Source organism: Berghia stephanieae, chromosome 3 (assembly GCF_034508935.2).
Source record: "Berghia stephanieae isolate SIO BIC M18660-M18661 chromosome 3, UCSD_Bste_1.3, whole genome shotgun sequence".
NCBI classification, from domain to species: domain Eukaryota; kingdom Metazoa; phylum Mollusca; class Gastropoda; order Nudibranchia; family Aeolidiidae; genus Berghia; species Berghia stephanieae.
Genome location: NC_088362.1, coordinates 89,548,460 through 89,561,604, shown reverse-complemented (window position 1 = coordinate 89,561,604; position 13,145 = coordinate 89,548,460). Strand labels below are relative to the sequence as shown.

General features: G+C 35.6%; 1 protein-coding gene across 1 annotated transcript; it reads left to right on the top strand.

The window, feature by feature from the left end:
* Positions 1-9,069: 9,069 nt before the first annotated feature.
* LOC144969380 (uncharacterized) lies at positions 9,070-11,830 on the top strand. The gene is made up of 3 exons (XM_078908488.1): positions 9,070-10,133; positions 10,581-10,681; positions 11,811-11,830. The coding sequence occupies exons 1-3, from the start codon at positions 9,070-9,072 to the stop codon at positions 11,828-11,830; spliced, it is 1,185 nt and encodes a 394-aa protein (XP_078764614.1).
* Positions 11,831-13,145: the final 1,315 nt, after the last annotated feature.

The following is a 13,145-nucleotide window of genomic DNA, read 5'->3' as shown; positions in this document are numbered from 1 at the left end:
GATCTAAATATAGAGCTGGATATGTCACGTGATTAAAGGAGCCACTCAATCGGTCAGAATCAGCGTGGGTGCGCAACCGGATGCGCGGGTTGACGGAGGTAGGAAACAATAACAAACCCACATGGTTGCCATTACCTCCACCATCATTCTCGCTCACGGTTTGTGGAAAGCACTTCATTACAGGCACGTAATAGTGAATCTAGTTTTTGTTTTGAACATTTCTATTATTATTCTTTGTAAATTGACCGATATTAAAAGAAACATACAAACAAAACAGGCATGACCAGTCACTAACAATGCCGTGTAGTGTGTAGACAGTAACACAGTACGGTGAACATGACTGACACTGGGATCGGAATGTCGGAACCCATGAGTCGTTCGCAACTCTGCCTCACGTATTCATTTAATCAGTCAATTTAATTTTTATTAAGCTTGCGTAAAACATACAAACAAAAAAGACATGACCAGTCACTAACAATGCAGTGTAGTGTGTAGACAGTAACACGGTACGGTGAACATGAATGACACTGGGATCGGAATGTCGGAACACAGTTAGTCGTTCGCAACTCAGCCTCGCGTACTCATTTAATCAGTCAATTTAAATTTCATTTAGCTTGCCTATTCTTCAAGTTTATGATATATTCACTTTTTCTATTTAAAAAGGGTAATCCAAACAGACCATAAAAACGATTTTATAATAAGCCGACTTCAACTTCCATCACTTAGACACGAACTTATTTTGGGTGGGTTTATTTAACAAAACCGTTTGACTCAAACTAAAGCTTCGGCATTGGATAAGGAGCGAGGTCCCTGTTGCCATCTTGCTTAGTTTATACAGAGACTGGGTTGCCAGCTTGGCTGTTCTTGATAAATAGTAGTAAATAGCACAACCTTGTGCAATGAGAGATAGAGAGAGAGAGACATAGATTTTGAACAAAAAACGAATATCTCTCTCTCTCTCTTACCCTCTCTCTCTCTCTCTCTTGCCCTCTCTCTCTCTCACTCTCTCTCTCTCTCTCTCTCTCTCTCTCTCTCTCTCTCTCTCTCTCTCCCTCTCTCTCTCTCTTCCTATTTCATCTGTCACACTGTTTGACAATCTTCTTCACCTGGCTCACTTGTACTTGTAATATCGGGTGTAAGGTAAAATTTTGAACAATTATTATTATTTATAAAATGCAGAAACTTTGCAAATAAACCGATAGACTAGATATTAATTCGATTCGAAAAGTGAAACACAAAAGGAGAATTTGCGAATACCCGGTCCAGACATAAGCGTCATGGTCTTATTTATAAAGTGCAGAATCTTTGCAAATAAACGGATAAAATAGAGATTAATTCGATTCGAAAAGTGGGACACAAAAGCAGAATTTGCGAATGCCCGGTCCAGACATAAGTGTTATGGTCTTATTTATAAAATCTAGAAACTTTGAAAATAAACGGACAAGATAGAGATTCATTCGATTCGAAAAGTGGAACACAAAAGCAGAATTTGCGAATGCCCGGTCCAGACATAAGCGTTATGGTCTTATTTATAAAGTGCAGAAACTTTGCAAATAAACGGATAAGATAGAGATTCATTCGATTCGAAAAGTGGAACACAAAAGCAGAATTTGCGAATGCCCGGTCCAGACATAAGCGTTATGGTCTTATTTATAAAGTGCAGAAACTTTGCAAATAAACGGATAAGATAGAGATTCATTCGATTCGAAAAGTGGAACACAAAAGCAGAATTTGCGAATGCCCGGTCCAGACATAAGCGCTATGGTCTTATTTATAAAGTGCAGAAACTTTGCAAATAAACGGATAAGATAGAGATTCATTCGATTCGAAAAGTGGAACACAAAAGCAGAATTTGCGAATGCCCGGTCCAGACATAAGCGCTATGGTCTTATTTATAAAGTGCAGAAACTTTGCAAATAAACGGATAAGATAGAGATTCATTCGATTCGAAAAGTGGAACACAAAAGCAGAATCTGCGAATGCCCGGTCCAGACATAAGCGTTGTGGTCTTATTTATAAAGTGCAGAAACTTTGCAAATAAACGGATAGACTAGATGTTATTTCGATTCGAAAAGTGGAACACAAAAGGAAAATTTGCGAATACCCAGTCCAGACATAAGCGTCATAGTCCTATTTATAAAGTACAGAATCTTTGCAAATAGACGGATAAAATAGAGATTAATTCGATTCGAAAAGTGGAACACAAAAGCAGAATTTGCGAATGCCCGGTCCAGACATAAGCGCTATGGTCTTATTTATAAAGTGAAGAAACTTTGCAAATAAACGGATAAGATAGAGATTCATTCGATTCGAAAAGTGGAACACAAAAGCAGAATCTGCGAATGCCCGGTCCAGACATAAGCGTTATGGTCTTATTTATAAAGTGCAGAAACTTTGCAAATAAACGGATAGACTAGATGTTATTTCGATTCGAAAAGTGGAACACAAAAGGAAAATTTGCGAATACCCAGTCCAGACATAAGCGTCATAGTCCTATTTATAAAGTACAGAATCTTTGCAAATAGACGGATAAAATAAAGATTAATTCGATTCGAAAAGTGGAACACAAAAGCAGAATTTGCGAATGCCCAGGTCCAGACATAAGCGCTATGGTCTTATTTATAAAGTGCAGAAACTTTGCAAATAAACGGAAAAAACAGATTAATTCTAATCGAACAGTGGAACACAAAGGCAGAATCTGCGAACAACCGGTCCAGACATAAGCGTTATGGTCTTATTTATAAAATCTAGAAACTTTGCAAATAAACGGATAAAATAGAGATTAATTCGATTCGAAGAGTGGAACACAAAAGCAGAATTTGCGAATGCCCGGTCCAGACATAAGCTTTATGGTCTTATTAATAAAATGCAGAAACTTTGCAAAGAAACGGATAGACTAGATATTAATTCGATTCGAAAAGTGGAACACAAAAGCAGAATTTGCGAATGCCCGGTCCAGACATAAGCGCTATGGTCTTATTTATAAAGTGCAGAAACTTTGCAAATAAACGGAAAAAATAGAGATTAATTCTAATCGAACAGTGGAACACAAAGGCAGAATTTGCGAACAACCGGTCCAGACATAAGCGTTATGGTCTTATTTATAAAGTGCAGAAAATTTGCAAATAAACGGATAAGATAGAGATATATTCGATTCGAAAAGTGGAACACAAAAGCAGAATTTGTGAATACCCGGTCCAGGCATAAGCGTCATGGTCTTGTTTAAATGAAACAATGCCATTTAAAAAAATATATGGTCAATGAGCAATTAAGCTAAATATGCGGAGTTCAAATAGATAATTTGATCTGTGAATTATTTTTATAATTAGCTGTTTTTATTCTCCATCATTTAGGTTATGTGATTAAGTTTATAATTGAAATACAAACTTTATCTCACTTATCAATGTTTTGCAATAAAGGAGAGTGTGAGTGAACCTGAGCAAAGGAAATTATTTGAGAGAGTGATATTTATCATGCTTTTCAGTTTGTAGTTGAATTCTAGAATGGATTCTTTATAGTTCTCATTGATTGTATGTCAGTATGTCAGTCTTTAGGACACCGATTACCCTAATGCGGCCACAATTTACAATGTGACGGCCACAAGCCCGTTAAACACAGAGTGGGGTATTGTTGTTTGCAAGTAATGCTATGGTTTTAATAGGATATCTGTCTCCTATTAAAATACATTCCTGTGTTGGATTTTGGATTAAATTCATGTCTTCTTCGGATTTTGGGATATTTAATTTTCATGGATTGTGATTGTGATTTTCAAGACTATTAATGTAAGTAAATGCCCAAATAGATATTTTTATTCATTTATTCTTTATTTATTTTTTTTAGTTTTGTTTTGTTTTGAAGCATTTATTATAAGAAATATTGTACATATGCACTTATACACCAAAGACTATATCCTTTCAACTGCTTATTATTATTATTATTATTATTATTATTATTATTATTATTATTATTGTTATTATTATTATTATTATTATTATTATTATTATATTATTATTATTATTATTATTATTATTATTATTATATGATAATAATAATAATAATAATAATAATAATAATAATAATAATAATAATAATAATAATAATAATAATAATAATAATTAATAATAAGTGCATTGAGTGAAATCCCAATCATGGTTGCCCAAATAAAACTGGCGCTAGAATCCCGACTACCTGTCTAAACGAATGTTGTTTGTACGATACATACTAACTACACGTTCAATATCGGGGGCAGAAAATATACGTTTGGTTTTATGAAATTAAAACAGTAGTCCCACATTGTTCTTTGATGTTATTTGTGGTTGCATTTGCTTTGAAACTTACACATTATATTGTGTTACATTGTTTACAAAATATTTCTGGTACTCGTATGCATGTGTAGTCAACGGACCACCGGTCAATCGTGTTCTTTATTATTTTATTATTAATTTTGGCTTGACATCTTACATATGTGAATTTGACAGGTTGTTATGGATGGTAATTATAACATTAAGTGATTTTTAAACATTTTTACGGCGTTTTAAATGTCTTTCTTGCATTCATTGCCGAGCACCTCCACTTTTCTGTTACTATTTTAACGATCAGCTGATTTTCTCTTGCCTCCCCTTTAATTTCGCGGACTTTTTTCAGAACGAGGCGTGGGAGTGGCCAATCAGAGAACGGCAATAGATAGAACGAAATTGACGTCACTCAGTTCCTTGTTTTTTTTTTGTTTTTTTTTTTGGTTGTAGTCAGCCTTTTCCAATCTTTGTGTTTTGGTACGTTATATCCAGCTGACGGAAGTTTTATGCCCTCAATTTGTCAAAACTGGCCTCACAAAAAGTTGTGTTTCTATTAGATACTATTATAAATCCATTTTTTCTTTTAAAAAAATTAAATTAATTTTTTTGCCAATTCTAATCAACTTTTTGTTTATCAAATCTGATGCATTCTTCAAGTGAGTTACAGTTATAGTAGTGATAACAACATATTGATAATATTATGGCAAAAGCAAATCGTACCCTTGGTTCCCTAGACGCAACCTGTGGCAGTGTCCCCAAAAAGTGAAAGAACAGGCATACACAATGCTTTATCAGATCTGCCAAATTGAAAACGTCAAATTTAGCAATTTTTATGTCATTTTTTAGTAATTTGACAAGGACATTAGTAATTTCTGAAATCGTGTAGGGACAACCACAATTTGACATTGATGATGTCATGCTTATTCGCTTTACTGTTATTATTATTATTATTATTATTATTATTATTATTATTATTATTATTATTATTATTATTATTATTATTATTATTATTATTATTATTATTATTATTATTATTATTATTAGTGACCAGAAATTAATCATAAACTTAACGGTTATCCTGTATGGACAAGGGTACGAATTATATCTGACAACTGTGGAATTTAATTGTCATTAATGTCATTTAGAACTAGTAGGTATGTGTAGTGAATGTGTTTTCGACTGGTGCTGTAAGTATCGCCAACCTATCAAATAATGGGATTTGGTAATTCATGTTTATTATAAACAGAAATATTTTATTCACTTTCTATGTCTGTATATGCCTTTCGAAGGAATGAATTATATTTTGCAAATGTACTGTCGCTTATGCGCAATAGTAATATTATGAATGTATACATTGTACTATTCTCTTATGTTCTCTTATTTTCATACTTATGTTCCCCAATCCCATTAACATAATTGTAACCTGTTTGTGTTTTTATTTTCAAAAATGAGATCATTGGTATTGCCAAGGGTTTGTTAATTGAAACCATTTCGTTATCACTGCTCTTAAAGGTAAACCAGAATTTTTCAACCCAGTCAAAGTTTTATTCCTGAATATTTGCAGATCTGGTTAGCCGCCGGCTAAGACGCTCGTAACATTGCATCCGGAAGTATAACGGACCAACACACAAAACTGTGTGTTTCCATGAACGTTTATAGTCAGGTTAATACAGTTCAGTGAGCATTACTCATAAACGCGGATGTCAAAAAACAATAACAAAGACCCGAGTGACGTCATCTTCGAACTGTCTATAGTCTGCTAACCGTAGCCATCGTATAGACAGTATGCAGATGACGTCACTCAGGCCTTTGTTATTGTTTTTGCCATCCGCGTTTGTGAGTTGTTCTCACTAAACTGTATTAACCAGACTATAAAAGTTCATGGTTACACAGAGTTTGTGTGTTGGTCCGTTATACTTCCGGATGGCAATGTTGTGAACTCCTTGGCCAAGCGCATTCTATCTATTATAGTCTGATAGATACTGAAATCCAAAAGGACTGGCAGTTTGACGTCATTATTTGGTTTTTGCACCGCCTAGTGAGTTGTCGTTAGTAGAACTCATGGAAACAAGTTATTTCATTGATTGAACTATTGAATACAACTCACGATTTGTTTTCTTTTGTGGCAAAAGACTGGCATTTTGACGTCATTTTTTGGTCAGTATCAGGCCATAAATTTACGAAGGCCACGGCTTAACACAGTTTAGTGAGAATTACTCATAAACGCGGATGGCAAAAAACAACAACAAAGACCTGAGTGACGTCCACTTCGAATTATCTATAACCTTGGTATAGTCAAGGACATGTCTCTGGGCGAATGACCAAATCAAGGTTATAAGAAATTAATCATCCATGAATTAAGCAAGCAAAAGCCATCCTCACCGCCGCAACCGTACAAATGAATGTCCGCTACCTGTCCGCCCGCCAGCGCATGTGACTCACGGACGCTCTCTAAGAATAATAATATAAATTGTAAATTGAGCTTTATATAGCGCAATATCCACTAAATGTGCTCAAAGCGCTTTACAAGGGGTCCCTGGTCAACAGCAACTTTTAACATGTAGGACGGGACATGACGCCTATTGGGCGATATTACAATTTTAACGGCAGGTCCTCATTTTACACCTGAGCACGGTGAGAGAATGTGAGTAAAGAGCCTATTGCAAGGACTCAACTATGCGCCGCGCGAGGCTCGAACCCAAGACCTTCCGATCCGAAAGACCACATAGCCGCACAATCAGATAAGGAACAAATAACAATGAATTGAGTAGTCTAATTTTGATTAATTAAATATTTACTATTACTCTAAAACATTTTAAAAAATAGTTTCATTATTTGTGTTAACGTGTTATTTTGTGTCAGGTTATTCTATTGATTTATTTAAAAAGTATTTCAGCTTTAAGGGTGGGATTAATGACTTATGTTATGAACCTGATCTTTTCCTATCTAACGTGCAATTTCTACCACCACTATTACTTATCGTCTTTAAATTAAAACGTTATTACTATCTGTTGGGTCGCCATGATCTTAACCCTTAATAATAGGATGAACGAGGCACCAGGCGAATTCTGTATCTGGTGAAAATGACTTTATTTCTTTGTCCTTTCTTACTTGCCACTTCTCCTACAGATCGCGACAATTATTATTATTATTATTATTATTATTATTATTATTATTATTATTTTATTATTATTATTATTATTATTATTATTATTATTAATATCATACTACTACTACTACTATCTACTACTACTACTACTACTACTATCTCTTCTTCTTACTTATTGTTCTTCTTTCTTTTTTTTATTATTCATTATTATTTTTATTATTATTATTATTATTATTATTATTATTATTGTTATTATTATTGTGTGATCCTCGTGTCCACCCGACAGCAATTTGATAACGATGTCTGTTAGATCTCACGGAAACCTACATTGCGATAGACAGCGTTGCTGCAATTCAAAGGGTAGCACGCAATCGCTGCTATCCGTTATACTTATACGCCATAGAAATAGAAATCAGGATAACACCAGCTCAACAATGAGCTCTATCAGACGTGTGCTTATTTGCAGGTCTGATAACCCGAATTGTTACTATGGGCCCACGACGTAATGGAAATAATATTGCCGTTACCTACAACAAAATTAAATCAAGACCATAAAATTGTGTTCAGTTATAAGACATTTAAATATGTCTTTAAAGAATTGCTAAATTTCATTTGCATCGAGTCAGGAACCCATTTCTTTAAGGTACTACCCGTGTTTCCTCCTAACATTCGATACTGATAAAACTGTTAGGTTAAGAGTTATGAAATGGTAAACATCGACCACAGATAGCCTGTTCCAACGAACCGCCACCCTTCTATTTAGACAAACACACACACACACACACACACACACACACACACACACACAGAGAGAGAGAGAGAGAGAGTCTCTCTCTCTCTCTCAAACACACACGCTCTTTCTTCCCCCCCCCCTCTCTCTCTCTCTCTCACACACACACACACTCTCTCTCTCTCTCTCTCTCTCTCTCTCTCTCTGTGTGTGTGTGTGTGTGCATGCATGCATTCGTACATACATACAAAATCTATTCTTTTAAACTCTCTACAATTGGGTATCTATTGCCTTGCTTTCGACCTATACCCACTCTAATTCTTACACACCCCAAAGCCACACACATACATACTGTCCAATCCCTATGGTCTTTTTACGCTAAGGTTAAGAGTCATTTGGTGTTATTGCAGTATTGCACTTTGTATATATTTCTGTAACGTATAATATCAACGTTTTGTGAATAAATATTTGAAATTTGTTCCTTATAACAGTAATAGGTTGTTTCTAATCGTTTACATTTTGACTTCTGGTATAATATCAAAGAGGATTCAAGTGAATTCATTTATTTAACACTTTGACGTGCAAAGGTAACAATGATTATATAATTGAAATTGGCACTTCAGTTCTTGGATTTGGATTCAATAAATAGATGAAGAACGTTTGAACCTGGAGATAGGGTGGAGGGTAATAATGGTTTCTCCTCACTAGCCAATGAGCTCCGTTGTTGAATATCAACGGAGTAGTTGAATTTTTCATTGCCAAAAGTTTTGCTCTGAGCCTCTAAATGACAAAGACGTTTTCAATGCCCCAAAGAGGTTGTAAAGTGAAGACATTCAAAGCTTTGAATTGGAATCTTGTATTGATCAACAATTCTCTTTTTATTCTGTAAATTAAATGAGTAACTCAAATAGAAGAACTCGTAGCTAGGTGAAATAATGTCGGAGATAGGTGATTTGACAGTACGTGTATGCAACAGTCTGCACCACCTTCCGTCTCTTATCATTTGCTTTCTTCTCATCATCATTCAAGCAGCCACCATTGACTACTACCTCATTCACCACATAGACATTCAACATTCATTCTGGTTCGTCTGTGATGTTATCGTCGTCATGCTCTTTATTGCCTGTTTTCAAGTTACATCACAGTTCGAACATAACCGGAAATACATTATTGTCTGGGTCACGTGGCTTGTGCTGCAATCGGCCCTCTCGGCTAAAGTGATCGTCATTTGTACAAACTTCAGCACCGAGCTAGATGACGAGGAAACATCATTTTTTGGACCAAATACGCTGAAAACTGCAATAGCTCTTGGGAGCTGCATTTATGTTCTTTTATTAACATCCCAGCATGACGCACCACTGGCCAGTGAAAGACGGAGATATATCGAAGAACTCTCAGGGACTGTTGTTTTTGACATTCTGGACACGGCTGATATACTCGAAATTCTTTTCGACAAGGAAGAACGGCCATCTCTTTCCTCTGGACTCCCAGAGGTGGTTCTATCCGTAGCGACACTCAATCTACTTCTTCCCACAGTGCCATTGATAACATTAAGCAAAACAAAATTCGGATTGGAAAAACTTCAAAGAAGATGGATTTACTTGCATCGTCTGCTCGTTGTACTTGCTGTCAATGTGCCTAATCTGATTCTCCGAATGGCATTGTGGCATATCTACAGCGTTGCTGTCTCACCTTTCACGTTGAAAAACTTTATCCTCATCTTCATGACGCTCTATGAATTTTACGAGCATAAGAAGGATAAATACGAAGAACATGAACGCGAAACTATTGAACTGGAGCAGAATAAGTTGGGCAGAAACAACACTAATTCTGAAAAGGGACCAAAACAAAATGAAACTACAAGCGGGAATGCTGAGATAACACAAGGGAAAATCGGTGCCAAACGAACCGAACAAATACGAGACTATAATATTGGTAAAGATAGCTCTAACTTTGAAGCAGTGGGCGATAAGGAAGTTCACTTTGATATTGAAACGAGGTTTGTTTCGGCTCTATAAAACTTGGATATTTATTTATCTAGGGTTCCAGCCCCCTTCATAATTAACACTACATTCCGGTATATATTTTGGAAACTTATTAATCATTTGCTAAGAACAATTAATATAATGGACAATTAAAAAAAAAAAAAGAAATTTTAAAGCGAACGCATCGTTTATTCTATTTTTTTTAAAATTTCTTTGCCACGTTCATATTTTAATGCATGTTTTGTAATTCACTGTCAATAATCGTAACAACACCTTTGTGAATTTTCATAGAATTAAATAATGTTTATCTTTTCTTAGATACTTGGGATTATAATTTTTCCTATATTTTTTAAAGGGGTAGGAGGTTCTTAGTTATTATTTTTTTTTACTAAGTAGATTGTCCTTCTTAGGTACGTGAATTAAATCCCCATCGTCAATGAAATTATACTTATATCCGTAAGGGCCCTCATAGACGCTACGTTTTTTACCGGTGACGGCGCTCGTCTAGGTCAGTGTGACCCGATCCATGCGTCAGTCGCACATGATTTTTGCCCCACTCATGGTGAGGTATTACACACCGACCGTCACTGGTCCCAGTCACTGTCTCTCTGTTCTATTATTCGTCTTGCTCACAATAGTGATTACTTCTCACTAAATTATATTAATCAGACTATTGAAGTAACGAAATTGACATCATTCAACTCTTTGTTATTGCATTAAGGCAGCCATTTTGGTAATTTCTCACTAAATTATATAAATCAGACTTTTAACGTTCAAGGTTACTGGTAGTTTTGTGCGTCGGTACGTTATTTCCGGCTGGCGGATGTTGTGAGTATTTTACCTAAACTCATATCATCAATACCCGTCCAAGGTTTACGCATCATATCTAGTAATAGCTATAATAATGTAACATGTCGAGAGAGAGAGAGAGAGAGAGAGAGAGAGAGAGAGAGAGAGAGAGAGAGAGAGAGAGAGAGAGAGAGAGAGAGAGAGAGATTGGGGGGAATGCTGTATACCAAAAAAAAAAATTAAAAACTTAAAAAAAAAAAAAAAAAAAAAAAAAAAAAAAACTTGCGCTAAATATACCGCTATATTCACTAAAGGTGCTCAAACCACTTTATGAGGGTCCTTGGCCGACAGCAAAACATGTTGACGAGACATGACCCCTGTTAGCTCACTCATCCCTCGAGATTTTTGCTACTTTTCAAAATTGGAAAAAATGTATTATAAATGAGCAAGTACTCAACTATCATTAACATGCAAAAACTCAAAACATAATCTTTGATACTACGCCTATAATTTGTCTCAGAAAAATGTAATAAATAGGCATGGGGTAAAAGTAACCCGGGTAAACTACGGACATAGTCGGTGTTCGGGTTGAGTGAATTAACAATGTCAGTTGTGTCTGAAAACAAAGAAGTAAATTGTTGGTTTAAAATGTTGGCTTTTGTTATCTGGGTCTTGAGGGGATATATCATGTTCATTTTCATTTTTCAGGAAGGGAGATGAGGGAGAGAGGGGGGGGGGGGGCACCCATGTTTTCTGTTTTTCTGCTCCTGATGTTAGACAATCATCCTTTATTGTTGTTAACATCAAGGATCATATTATTCAGAGATATTGGATGGACCTGCCTGCGTCGTTTTGGGCAATTCTTTTTATTCCTTTGTATTCATTTTAAACTGATTTATCAGGCCATGATTTTGCTAGTTAAACTATTGGGTTTTTTTTTTCGTTCTTAAAACCCTCTTGACTTCAGTGTCGATCCATGGCGGTCGACATTGTGTGGTACTTTGGATGGGACAATGTCTCGTATCATAGTCGATATTCTGCTTTTCATACAACTCCATAATTTGTCCATCTCAGTGTCTTTGTCATACTTGGTTAGAAACGAGTTAGCAAAATTGTTTATTTGTCTTCATTAGTGGAATGTCTGCCAGCCTCCATAAGAACATTTCTCGCTTTGGTTTCTTGTACCTCTTTGGATTACCTAAGTAATCTAAGAACAAGTTATCAAGATCACCTAAGCCAAACTTTACTTTCATATTCTGGATCCAGATAGAGACGTTTGTGAAAAGCATATTCAAAGTTGAGTTTTGTTTTGTATTTTGATCAATGACTTGTAAATTTATAGGTGCGACTCTGCCGGACCTCTACTTCATGACCTGCATTGGCTGCCTGTTGGGAAAAGAATTAAATTCAAAGCTTGTGTTTTAGTGTATCGTTGTCTTGAAGGTACTGCCCCTTCCTACCTTTCAGAACTAATTGAAAGATATTCAAAACCCCGCCCCTTACGTTCGGCCAGTGATTCCACAAAACTAGTTGTCCCTCGAATTCGGAAAAATGCTGGAATGAGATCCTTTTCTCATTTCGGACCCTCTATTTGGAACGCCTTACCGCAGAGCATTCGTGAAAAAGAATCTTTGTCTATTTTTAAACGTTCGCTTAAAACACATTTGTTTCGATTTTAGTAGATGGTATGAGAAGCAAGATAGGTTTGGTTTGTGTTGTGTGGTGTGTGTGTGTATGTGTGTGTGTGTGTGTGCTTGTGTGTGAATGAGTATGTTTCAGCCAAAGTAATTTGTAATTTAAGCGCTTAGAGTCTGGTGTCTCGGAGTTATAGCGCTATATAAGTTTTCAGCATTATTATTATTATTATTAAATTTATATCTTGTTTTGTGTCCAAAAATAGATAATTAAAAATGGTTTCCTTGCTGTTATCGTATGTATATCATTACATACCTATATAAATGCAAGTGCCTTCCTTCCAGTTTATATCTGTTAAATGAAAGTCAACGTCAATGAGGAAAGATGATTTCTTATTTTTGAAGAAAGTCTTTTTAATTGTTTCACAAGTCTCAAGTTGTTTATGTGACTATTTTGTGGTCTTTATATATAGAACCACTATTACAGATTGTTTACTCCCAGTGTCTATTTTGCAGAACACAACCTCAGTGTTACTCTCAACATCTATTTCCTCAGTAAATGTTTTGGTAACTGCAATCATGACTCCTCCGCATGTCTGTCTT

Bases quoted from the DNA above. Each gene is read 5' to 3' on its own strand.
- LOC144969380 (XM_078908488.1), top strand. From the start codon at position 9,070: ATGTCGGAGATAGGTGATTTGACAGTACGTGTATGCAACAGTCTGCAC. The intron at 10,134-10,580 runs GTTTGTTTCGGC...TATATCCGTAAG, and splicing joins CACTTTGATATTGAAACGAG to GGCCCTCATAGACGCTACGT. The intron at 10,682-11,810 runs GTGAGGTATTAC...CTGATTTATCAG, and splicing joins TGATTTTTGCCCCACTCATG to GCCATGATTTTGCTAGTTAA.